At 41.7% G+C, this 13,186-nt stretch overlaps 1 protein-coding gene across 1 annotated transcript in view; it reads left to right on the top strand.

The window, feature by feature from the left end:
• The window catches only part of KCNU1 (potassium calcium-activated channel subfamily U member 1), a 75,491-nt gene extending 62,653 nt beyond the window's left edge, over positions 1 to 12,838 (top strand). Inside the window, 5 exon segments of the mRNA XM_063139490.1 lie at positions 1,381 to 1,458; positions 4,443 to 4,576; positions 7,438 to 7,638; positions 10,787 to 10,896; positions 12,667 to 12,838. Coding sequence (XP_062995560.1) covers positions 1,381 to 1,458; positions 4,443 to 4,576; positions 7,438 to 7,638; positions 10,787 to 10,896; positions 12,667 to 12,838 — 695 coding nt within the window.
• Positions 12,839 to 13,186: the final 348 nt, after the last annotated feature.

Here is a 13,186-nt window from a genome sequence, read left to right as displayed (position 1 = left end):
CTGGTTTGTTTTGCTTATTTACAGGTAGCGAGTATTTTCTGACACCATTGATGATCAGAAGAGATTGTGCTGATCAATTAAATTTGCACTGTTCCCTCTTCCCCATTTCATAGCCTATTCTCAAGATCCATCTTGTAAAAGGATTTTCTTTTGCACTGGGGTGAAAAGATGGCTAAGTTGTCAGTAACTTATATTTAACAGGGCATTTTGAGTGGAACTTGGAGGTTCCTACATGCAGAAATATCAGAAAACTTTCAAGAGAGTGGGGGCATTTGATGTGACTACCAAAATGTCCCAGAGGGGTAGCTGCACATCCTTATTTGTGATGAACAGAAAGCATTAACATTTAAGCTCTAATGCTATGGACTCTGAGATGGCATCACAGGGGCCATAGAATGCTATGTTTTCCCACCTCCAAGAGCAGTGAGAGAGAAGGGTCCAACCTTGAAGGGGAAGATCCAACCTCAAATAAGCTCAACAAGCTAGGTCTTGCATGGACCAAAGGCAATAAGAAGACAGTTGAGTTAATGGCTATTACTTTCCAGGTGCCTTAGGGTGCTCACCAGGACAACATCTCTCACTTCCTACCAGTTGTGACCAATAAAATGTTGTGCCAGTTTGCCAAAACAAAGCCTTACCTTCAGCTGTGGACAGTGTGGAATGTGTTGAAAAGGTGTGTCCTCAGCCAAAGTAGGCACACAAAGAAAATCCCATTTAGTCCTCATGAAGTCTAGCGGTATAATGCCATGCCATCATACAGGGAGGGTAGCCAGGGGAATACCTTGAGGGGAAAGTGGTACTATATAAGGTATAGCCTTCCCTCTGCATCTGCCCCAACATCCCACATAGTGTGAGGATGCTGCAGCCCAGGTCATCACTCCTTTGCAAAGGAGCAGCATTTCCCCTCTAATATACGTTTGTGTACACATTTTCCCCTAAATCATGTTGTTCTATGTTTGTCCCCATAAAATACACATATTTTTGTACATTTTGAGTCATGAAATGGACCACAACCCTTGGAGCAATTCACAGTATGAAAGGTAATGGCACTGAAATCCACACATTAGTCTGGGAAGTGTGAATTAGGTCAATGCAGACTGAACAAATTTCTCCAACATCACTACAGCTGATGTGTAGGGATGTCAGTTGAATTGTGGTGTCAATAAACAGGTTTAGGGAGAGCTTTTCATTTGTAATACCTCAAACCTCTCAACATAATGAAGCTTGGAAAAACAGTATTTTTGCTTTTTTTGCATAACAATAATATCCAGTAAGTGTTTTTTGACAGTCTCGACTCCTGTTTTTTGTGTTTTGTTTTTCATTCCCGTCTTTGTCTTTCTTTCTTTCTCTTCCCCACTTTGTCACCAAAAGTGTCTCAAGATGGAACCAGTGCAGACACACTGAGGAATCAATCGGTGCGGGTTTTTTCCAAAAGGATCCCCATCATCACTGAGCTGAGTAAGTTCTTCTTTGGGGACAAATTTCACCAAAGGAATACGCCTGCTGCATTATTTATTTACTCCCGGCCCTCTTTAAAATTCAAAGGGAGAAAGTGACAGCGTGCCGTGTCCAAAGCACATTAAAAGGTTTGACTTAAATGTTAATTCAGTGGCTTTGAAGCAGTCTGGATGGCTTATCGGGAGAATAAATATAACAAAGTGTTACAAAGACCCAGCATGGAACTAAAACAAAACTTTAACGTCTCGGGAAGGCTTTCTTCCCCCTCCCTCACCCAAGGGTACGAAACGTTTTTTGTTTTTTGTTTTAAGTTTCAATGCACTTTCTGAGTTCGTGTTCTTGGATCTTTCGTACACCTTCAGTGTATTTATTTATTTATTATTTTTATTTATCATATTTATACCCCGCTCCTCAGCCAAAAAAGGCTCTCGGAGCGGCTTACACTTAGCAAAAAAGACAGTCCCTGCCCTCAGGCTTACAGTCTAATAAAGACATGACACACAAGGAAAAGGAGTTCAGGAGGGAAGAGGTAAAGAGAGAGAGAAATTAAGTGGACTGGGAAAAGGGCTGATGAGATTGTCCTGCTCCCGAAGGAGGGGAGTCCAACTGGAGCAGGCCCTGATGTTTCCTCGGCCTGCTCCTGTCCCCTCGGTCCTTCTTCTTCCCCACAGGGCCAAGATGGCAGTTTGCCCTGTGGGGGTGGGGGAAGAGTCCAACAGGAGCAGGCCCCGATGTTTCCTCGGCCTGCTCCTGTCCCCTCGGTCCTTCTTCTTCCCCACAGGGCCAAGATGGCAGTTTGCCCTGTGGGGGTGGGGGAAGAGTCCAACAGGAGCAGGCCCCGATGTTTCCTCGGCCTGCTCCTGTCCCCTCGGTCTTTCTTCTTCCCCACAGGGCCAAGATGGCAGTTTGCCCTGTGGGGGTGGGGGAAGAGTCCAACAGGAGCAGGCCCCCATGTTTCCTCGGCCTGCTCCTGTCCCCTCGGTCTTTCTTCTTCCCCACAGGGCCAAGATGGCAGTTTGCCCTGTGGGGGTGGGGGAAGAGTCCAACAGGAGCAGGCCCCGATGAGAATGCTGGATCTAAACATTTGGGGAGGTTAGAAGCAATGGGAAAGATCCAATGGTACCCTTGGTTGGGCAGGCAGATCTGCCTGGCTTGGTGCATGCGCCTCTGACCTTGCCCGCCCTGGCATGCGCATGGCCCCTACCACTGGTAGCTACGATGTAAGCATCTGGGGACAAACTCTGAAATGACTGGAACCACTCATTTCTGGAAAGGGAGTGAACAGTCCCTTCTAGAAAAGAGTGTTTCTGGTCATTTTGGGACTTGTCTCTGGAAGAGCTGCATCACGGTCAACAGTGGTATAGTGGGGGACATGTGCACTGAAGCCAGCAGGGCCAGCTGCATGCACTCTGGGGCAGGTGGATCTGGCCTCCTGTGCAAGGGCACCATTGGACCCTGACCACTACCCCCCTATTTGGAAATAAAGAACTGTTTAATGATATGAACTAAAATTGCTCTGCATTTTGGCTTGGGGCATCATGTGCCCCTTTCCCCATACTGTATCTTCCATCAATTAAAGCCCTGGAAAACTACCGTTTGCAGGCAAGTTTCTGCCGGTAGGACATTTGGTTCCCCACGCTGCTACTGAAAGATATGCTTTTGGGGAAAGAAAATGTTGGAAGAGGAGGAAAATTGGTTGCAGGGGAGGCGGGGGGCAGTAGAAGGCTGGCAGGGAGAATTTTGGAATGGGTGAAGCCTTTGGAGATAGCACAGAATTCTAGGGAAAAGTTCACACCAATAAACAGTTCAAGTATGAGTGGAAGGTCTGTATGCATTGTGGGGGGGGGGGAGCATTGCAAATATGGGAAGGATGATGGCTCAGCCTTAGTTCGTAGTTCCTCTGATTCCAATATCGCTACTGTTCAGTGGTAGCAGAACCCTCATATTTCACCACAAATTCTAGCTTCGTTGGTATTTGGCAGCCACCCCAGTTGCAACTTGGTTCATGGTTTAATTTGTTTTTAGCTGTGTATATTTATTGTTTTATACTGTATGCTGCCCTGAGATCTTAATGATATAGGGCAGGATACAAATGTTTTTAATAAAATAAATAAATAAATGCTTGAAGGCACCAGTTTCATGATGCCCAAATGACATCTTGAGCTCTCACCTATTATACAACCATCTGTCAGGTATGCTCTAGGGTGGATTCCTGCATTGAGCAGGGGGTTGGACTCGATGGCCTTATAGGCCCCTTCCAACTCTACTATTCTATGATTCCATGATATAGTTAACCATTGGAACCAATTAAGACTGGGTATAGATACTCTTCTTCTTCTTCTTCTTCTTCTTCTTCTTCTTCTTCTTCTTCTTCTTCTTCTTCTTCTTCTTCTTTTGAAATAAAAGCTCATTTCTTCCACCCATACTTGAACTGTTTATTGGTGTGAACTTTTCCCTAGATTTCTGTGCTATCTCCAAAGGCTTCACCCATTCCAAAATTCTCCCTGCCAGCCTTCTACTGCCCCCAGCCTCCCCTGCAACCAATTTTCCTCCTCTTCCAAACTTTTCTTTCCCCAAAAACATATCTTTCAGTAGCAGTGTGCGGAACCAAATATTCTACCGGCATAAACTTCCCTGCTAACAGTAGTGTTATCTATTGAAACAAACAGCTCATTTCTTGATTGATCTCCTGGGCTCAGTAAAGACATTAGGCCAAATAAGACAAGTAAACCCTCCACACACATATGCATGCATGCATGCAGACACGCACACACACACAGATTCCATTATTTTATGGCAGCTTTCCCCCATGCTGGCAGGGGATGATGGGAGTTGTAGTATAGCACATCTGGAGAGCACCAGGTTGGGGAGCATTCTTTTACAGCAGTGTTGAGTGTCCATACTGATCATTTCCAGGTTTCTGGGCAACCCTGGTGTTTGCAAGTAGCTACATTTCTGCTTGTTTGTGTTTTGTCCTCTTGCAGAGATGGCTTCGAATGCACAATTCTTTGAACAGAGTGGTGCAGCTGAAGCTGAGTATTTGATCCAGAATGACTCACAACATTTTTCTAGAGGGACAATATTTTCTGACAGCTTTTTGGATTCTCTGTTGTGCACTGTAAGTCTTGGTTCTTTTACTACATTGAAATGCAAATTGACCATCAATTTTCAGGTGTGTTTTATTTGACTTATTTATATAGCATGTAAGTTGCACCTCAAACCTCAACAGTTGTGCAGGAACTCTCCTCTGCACAGTGTGGATATTCGGGGTGGAGTGTGTTTGAAAAAAACCTCTACTGTGGGGTGGAGTTTTCCCTCCAGACAACACTTTTCTCAATGGCCTTATAGGCCCCTTCTAACTCTACTATTCTATGATTCTATAATGTGCATAGTAACTTCCTGAGCATTGGTAAAACACTTTACAAAAATAATCTTGATGCAATAATAATATCAGGGGCTTTTTTTTGTTTAGGTGTTGTTGTTGGGTAGTTTTTCATCAACATGCACACAATACATGTACACCTATCAGTTCAAGGTGAACAGTTTTTCTCTAACCCAACACACAGTATTAGCATTGCTGCAATAATGTGATTCCTTTCCAATAAGCCTGGAGCCTCTCTAATGAATGCACTAAAGTCCCATATACATTGCAGGGGACATTCTTACACAAACATATCTCTTTTTGGTTGTTGTTCTTTTTCACTCTGCAAACTCCCAACAGTGTATAAGTCTGCAAAATAAAGTACAGAATTGAGGTGACACGCAAATCCTATTATTTCGCTCAAGTATGTAAATGTAATCCTTTTGATGTTGAAAATAAATAAATAAATAAAAAGTAGCGGTGATATGTTAAAGAGCTCAGCACCACGCAGCTCAGTATGTAAGATGCTGATTCCTTCTGAACAAGATAAGCTTGACCAGGAGCACAGGAAAACTCTGGAAATCTCCCTCCTCAAAAACGCTGAAGGGGCTTCAAGCAATATTGGAGCACAATTCAGCAATATGGATTATATGTTCATGGACAAAGGCAAAAATGGTTGATTTGTGTGTGAGGCCTGCTTAATTTCAATAGGAAGTAATAAGTCTACTTTTTTAAGAAATAGATTTTACCAGTAGCCGTGGTTTTCTAAATAGCTGGGGTAGACACTGGCCTGCTTGTGGTCATGGGACAACAAAGCAAATAATGTGTAATGGCTTTAACTTCTTTATGGACACAAAGTCAGAGACATAATTTAGAGGCTATTTTCTGATATGTCCCATCCATTCTAGAACTGTAAAGGGAATTTGTTGGAGAGTTTGGAAGGGCATGTTGCTCAGGCTACAGAGCTCTGAAACAGCCTACTTTGGGTGACATTGTCATAAAAGTACCATGTAAACACTGTCATGCTAATCCATACATGGGCCTTTATAGTCAGGTTTGTGACACCTAAACAGGTTGTACAAAAGAAAAAAAAAGATTATGGCTCAGTTCAGACAACATATTTCTCAAACACAGTGGAGTTTTCATACTATCATTGAGAAATGTGTTGTCTGGTGGGAAAACTCCACATAGTGGTGGATTATTATTATTATTATTTAAACATTCCATGCAGAATATCCACACTGTGCAGAGGAGAGTTCCTGCACAACCATTGTGTTGCATGTTGTGTGGTGAGCTCCATGGAGTTTTCCGTTGTGTTGCATTGACTTTTCCCCCTGGCTACAGAGTACTCTGGAAAGAGCAGTGAAAGGAGCAAGTGCCACTCAAGAAGAGCCACTGGGATTGGGTATTTGCAGCAATGGCTGATGGGATACCATTAGGAGGGGCAGAGGAACTGTCAATCAAACATCATGATGGATTTTACTTAACTCGACAGTAGCCCAAAGTCACATAACGGTGGAGTTAGAACATGTTGTGTGGGGACTACCCCCTAAAAACTCAACCATTGAGTGGAGTTTTCACACTGCATTGATTAATGTGTTGTCTTAACTGAGCCTCTGACATTCATTTTCTGGAATAATCACTAATGTAATTGTCTGCATCCCAAACCTGGTCACCGTTTTGGTTTAGTTTTCTTTTTCATAATCTAGGGATGGGAGAACCAGGGATGCAGAAATCCCCCAAAATTGGGATGATGGGGAAATCCTGAGGAGTCTGCAATGGACTGTCTGCGTATTCTCCAGGTTTCACACAGGGTGGTTTCTGTACAGCTGGAATTATGTAGAAGTAAGCACTTTGCAGCCACAATTCTCATAGAAGCAAGTGCTTTATAGTTGCAAATGGCATAAAATACACAAATTAGGCCTGTGATTTTTGCAAGGGATGCTAATGGCAGTCACCATTGGTGCACTGTGCCAGAAAACCACCCCATGAAATCCAGAGGATTCACCAGAGCTCCAGAGAAACATTGCCCCTGAGAATTCCACCTTCAAAGCAGTCAGGATTTGGGCTGATGGTATGCACTGTTGGTAGAAAACGCTTCATTTCCTCCACAGTGAAAATCACAGAGATATTTTCTAGAGCAGTGGACAAACTGTACTTGAACGAATTCTGCTGTTCTCCAAAATTTATCTCAGGCTCCTCATTCCACAGCGCTGGAGAAGCTACCTGGCAGACAGGTGGTCCATCATCACCCTACTATGCATAGCTGTGAAAATGTCACTATGCATAGTGATATTCTACAATTTATTGTCAATTTCTGTTGGGTGTCAAGAACCAAGGATCCCCAACTATGTCAATTTCCAATAATACACATCACATTTCTTTAAAATGCAATTGTAATCCACAGAAAATGCACAGCTTCTCTGGTAGACAGATCAAAGGGAAAAGGATTACCTGATGGTTGGAAATTTGAAACCCATTGTTGTAGAATATTTGCCTAACTGTCACAAGCACTTAATTCTGATATAATATCAGAACAGCATTACCCAAAGGGTTTGCTACCCTTCTTCTCATCTGATAAAAAAATAAGTATTTGTCTCTATACCTTTCCATTGCAGACCTACCATAACCACCATGTATTGGCTTTGCTCCAGACGCTTGTGACTGGAGGGACCAGCCCAGAACTGGAGGAATATTTGGCAGAGGAGACTTCACTGGCTGGTAGTACTAGCAACATAATGCGCATTGGACCCAGGAACAGATGTAAGCTGGCACTATTAGCACTGACAGACGATCCAGATACAGTAGAAGGACTACTGGTAAGTTCTGTTAGATGCCAGCTGATTTTATTCAAGTGTTTCCTTCGGTTCTCATTGATGGTGGCTGAAAGTGATGTGAGCAAAAGTGTTAGGAAGCTAATTTGCTACTCAATTAACTAACTACATATAAATTCTGAATCGCATGCATGAGCTTTACTGAGCTGTTTTTAAAAGCAGTATTCACATTGAGTCCCTCATTTAGAAAGGTTCACTGGAACCAACACACAATGCTTATGTCAATGAAGTATATGGGATATGAGAAGAGATGGGGGAGAAATTAATTTAGTTTTCATTTTACGTGAACTTACCTAATTGTATGCTTTCAAACCAACATGCTAAACTGATGCTCTGTTATCTTTCAAAATTTCCAGTACTCTGAATTTTGCAATGTCCTCTAATAATAATAATAATAATAATAATAATAATAATAATAATAAAAATAATAATAATAATGTTATATGACATTGTGCATATTAAGGGAAATAGCATTAAAATGCACAGTATTAGGGAAATTGCTTGCAGAAAATGTGCATATTAGGCAGAAATGCTTGCAAAAATGCATATATTAGAGAAATGTGCATGAATGTTCATACACTTTCAAACAAAGTCTCAAGTTTGGGATGAAGTTAATGTAAGATTGAAGAAATCCTCAAAGTTCAAGAAAAACTGAATTTAAGACAGGAAAACTGAGAAATGGAAATTGAAAGATGTATCCTTCCCCCTACTTGTGAGCAGCTGATCACAGTTAAGCATGTGGAAGGGGAATTGGTTTTGCATTAGTTGAACCATGAATTCATAGTGTGTGTGGGGGGTATTAAAACCCAGTGAGTAAGCCATTATCATGAGACTGAGGCCTTAGCTAGACCAGGCTTTATCCTGGCGCGAACCCCGGGATCATCCCTGTGCATCCACATGACGCACAGGGGATCCCGGGATCAGGCAGGGATCATCCCTCCCTTGCCCCAGGATACAGCCCTCCCCATTGGGCTTGCTTCTTCCACAGTCTCGGGTGGCCCATTTCCACAGGTTTACCCGGCTCCGCTCACAGGGCACAGCGCTCCTCAGGAGTGCTGCACCCATCAAGGGTAGGGTGGGGGGAGTGGGGCAAGTAGTTTTTTTATTTATTTTTTAAAAAAACTTACCTTTGCACATGACTGTTTGTGCACTCCTTTTCCTTTAAAAAAAAAATGGCGGGCGCGACACCTCTCTTCCTGAGGTCATCATGCCTTACATGTAAGCGGGGGTGAGATCTCGCATTAATCCCAACCCGAGGTCTCCCTTCCTCTCCCCCAGAACAAAAGGTAGGTCAAGCTAAGGCCTAAGTGCAGTGAAATATAGGATTGTATCCAATTGGTGTCAATTCACTGATGAAATGCACATTGATCCATCATCCAATGGAAGTTCTCATCAGTGTTTCTCCCTGTTCTGCTGACGGAAGCTTCCTCTGGATCAAAGTGGAGGGACACCAAGGGGATACAGCCCATTAACTTTAAATATGTATATTCTATGGAGGGGCAGACATTTTGTGTTCCATTCATTATGATTCCATGGATTCACTTTGTCCTGCATTTCACTCCTCCTAAATTCTGGCTTTCTAGATTAGAATTTATAAAGTGAATTCTGAAATTGAAGCACACAGTTTGCCACAGCTCTCCACATAACCATGAACAATCCCAAAAAGAAACAACAACAACAACAACAACAACAACAACAACAACAAACCTTGGTGTGGTTGGAAGCACTGATTGCATTGAGATTGTGTTTATACAATGCTTTGATGCATACAACTAGTTTTTCAAGGTGGTCAGTAATAGTCTCTCTCTCTCATTCTGTTTGTGTGTGTGTGTGTGTGTGTGTGCGTGTGTGTGTGTGCGTGCAGTGTTTTATTAACATGAACAACTATATACATGCATCAGCAGAACACTGCACAAAAAGAAGCTTTATGCAACCGTAGATGTGATGGCTAGGAGTGCCTGCTATCAGCTTCAGCTGATACGCCAGCTGCACCTCTTCCTAGAGTTGGAAGACCTAAAGATGGTAGTGCACATGCTGGTAACTTCAAGGCTTGATACACTCTACATAGGGCTACTTTTGTGCCTAGTCTGAAAACTTCAATTAGTTCAAAATATGGCAGCCAGGTTGGTCACCAGTACACCTAGGGGTGACCACATTACACCAGTTTTAAAATCTCTTCACTGGCTGCCAATTAGTTTCCGGGCGAAGTATAAAGTGTTGGTTATCACCTTTAAAGCCCTACATGGTTTGGGTGCAGGCTACCTGCAGGATCGCCTTCTCCCATACAATCCACCCCGCACACTTAGGTCCTCTGGGAAGAATTTACTCCAGCCAACAAAAACAAGGCTGACAACTATTACCCAGAAGACCTTTTCTTCAGCTGCTCCCAGTTTGTGGAATGTCTTGCCAGGAGAGATTCACCAACTTAATAGTGTTCCGGAATTTAAGAAAGCCATAAAGACTGATTTCTTCCGGCAGGCCTACCCAGTTGAATTTTAAGATGCCTTTTTAATAATGTGCTGCTTTTAATGAGCTGCGGCTATTGGGTGGTATAGAAATGTAATAAATAAATAAATAAATAAATAAATAAATAAATAAAGTATTAGTTTTAAACATTTTAATTAGTTATATGCATTTCATGGTTTGCATTTGTGTTGTATTTGTGTTGTACTCCACCTCGATCCAGAGAGAGAGGAGGGTAACAAATCAATAAATGTATTATTATTATTATTATTATTATTATTATTATTATTTTGAACATCCCATCAAGAGTGCTTTTCAACTTTGGTTTATCAGTTGAACGCACACATGAGCGTTGTTAATGTAGGGGTAAAATGCAAATGAACAAAAGGATTTCGAAACTGTAGCAAAATGTGCACATAAAAAAAAAAAGAACAATTAAGAAACCCTAATGCATCCATTCTACTTTAGAAAGAACTCTGGAGTCTGGAAAGAAATATCGATGGGAAGAGTTTCAGAAGCAACACTAGCTTCCTACTTTCTGAAGGAGGAGAAAAAGTTAAAAGAAAACTCTGTTTTAAACCATGGTTGCCAAACAGTAGTTGATGGGACATTCTGTTTATCCAGGAATGTTGACACAGAGTCAATGTCATATTTTTGTTTTTCTTTGCAGCTCTACTTTGCGGATGTATTCACTAGAGCACTAGACATGTTCGGTATCCTTTGCTTTGGCCTCTACCGCCTGAAAGACGATCCCAATCCCTATGAAAATAGGAAAGTATAGTGCAATTGAAGCTTCCTCATATATGCAAAGCCTTTGACTAGATCAATTAAAAGCCACAACTAGCATTGGCTATCAATATTGATATTGATCAATACTGATCCAAATAATGTAGCTTGCATTTTTGTAAAGAGGGATAGCATGCATGTCCGGCATATTTCAAGGAGATCATTAAACGGTAGGAGCAACAAAATATATGCATAGGAATAGGTTTTTCCTCTACCATTCATTCAGTTCAATTTTGACCAAATTTCAACCAGTTTGCACCTTGTAGACTGAAACACAGACCCAAACACAATATGTGGTTGAAATCCATACATTTCTGAGCCTGCAAAGCAGTTCATGAAACAGAAAGAAAAATCCATGTGTTAAAAAATGGGCACATTTGAAGGTGGATTCCTGCATTGAACAGGGGGTTGGTGGTTTGTTGATGGGGAGCAATGGAAGAAGAAGGCTACTTGACATTCGACATGGCTTCCTAGAGGCAATCTAGTTGGGTACTCTGGGAAAGAGGCTGTGTGATAACCTAGCAATATAGGAACCTCCCTTTTACCAAATCTGACCATTAATCCATATGGCTCAATCCTGACTATCAGAAACTCTTCCAGATTTCAGACAAGGTTGTTTCCCAACTCTTCCTGGAGATGCTCAGGTTTGAACCTGTGGCCTCCTTATACAAAGAACATGCTCTACCATGCTACTAATTTTAATCTGGTTCAGCAGTGATGTTCTTAACTTCCTTTGCATCATTATAAGAGTCACATAGTTCTGAAATGATGCAATTTTGTCTTGCAGCTCTGCAAAATACTACTACTTCAGGGGTAGGTTATATCCAGATGTTCCCATCTGGGCTAAACAAATACATTTGTGAAATATTTATTTTCCTCCACCAGTATCACTGACTGACATGCATGACCCCAAATCTCTCTCATTCATAAACCATGACATATGACACACACCCCCAAAGCTTTTACTTCTCATATATCTCATAAGAGTAACAGTCTAGTTTAGTAAGTGTGCAATCCTATCTAGATGCCCACCAGCCTCCGAACATGGAGACTGCCAGGCAGCCTATGTAGAGCGGAGAGAGAAAGGAGGCAATAACCACCTCTTCATTTCTCCCCCTCCGCATTTTTGCTAGACGGGTGTTTTTGCTTGTCTAGCTAGGGCTCTGTGGAGGGAAAGGGCAAGAGACTGGGGAAGGCTGAAGATAGCTTGTATCCCTGATTCCCTGTTTCCCTCCCCTCCCTGCCCACAGAACTGTCCCCTTTCCAGCCTCTGTGTGGTCACTTTTGTAAGCTTTAGAGACAGCTGCTGTGGTTTTATTATTATTATTTATTTATTTATATAGCACCATCAATGTACATGGTGCTGTACAGAGTGGTTCTATCTGTGCCAGCTGTGAGTGGGAGGTGGAATGGGTGGGGAACTTGGGCTCCTGGGTTCAACTTCATAGCACTGTCCCTGATCTGGGATCCAGGAATCCAAATGATCCTATGGCTCCACAAGCACTATCTAGAAGCCATAGGATTGCTCTCTGAGTTATTTCGCTTATGATGTTGATGACTATAGCCAGCATAAGATCCAATGCATAAACAAATTAATAAGTAAAATCATTCCTTGTTAGCACTTTTTTCTTTTCTTTTCTCTTTCATTTTTCCCCACTTTTTATTTGCATAAGTGTTCAGATCTTTGACACACATAGAACCCTGTATTGTATTGTATTTTTACATGTGTTTTTTTCTGATGTTGTCAATGTTTCCCTAAAACAGGTATGTGATTGCACGGCCACCCACCAATTTTGAGATCTTGAATTCTGATCAGCTCTTTTGCCTTGTTCCATTCAACATTTTATCACATGACCTGTCGGCTGTGGTAAAGTCTATTCCACCAATCAAAAGAAAGGATGCCTTGCAGAGAGAGGATACAATAGTTCTGCAATAAAACAAACAAACATTTCCCTGAAATAAAGACTTTATTCTTAATGGCGTTTGTGGAACCATTTCTACTTTGCTTCCCCTCCCTTTTTATCCCAGGAATATGATGATGATGATAATAATAATTTATATAGTGCTTTGTTTCAAAGCACTAAACATGAAATAAGCAGTTTGCAAAAAAATACAATGAATACAATAGTTCTAATAAATAGTTCTAACAAATAGTATACTGTTATTTGCCCAGAAAGGTGTTTAAACTTTTCTGAGCATTTCAAGATCTAAATCTACTGTTCGATCCTATTTCCCCCCCTCACTAACTGTAGTTCAAAAATAAAAAATAAAAAGACAGTTCCCT

Source organism: Elgaria multicarinata, chromosome 12 (genome assembly GCF_023053635.1).
Source record: "Elgaria multicarinata webbii isolate HBS135686 ecotype San Diego chromosome 12, rElgMul1.1.pri, whole genome shotgun sequence".
Taxonomy (NCBI): domain Eukaryota; kingdom Metazoa; phylum Chordata; class Lepidosauria; order Squamata; family Anguidae; genus Elgaria; species Elgaria multicarinata.
This window is presented reverse-complemented; position numbering and strand designations above follow the sequence as displayed.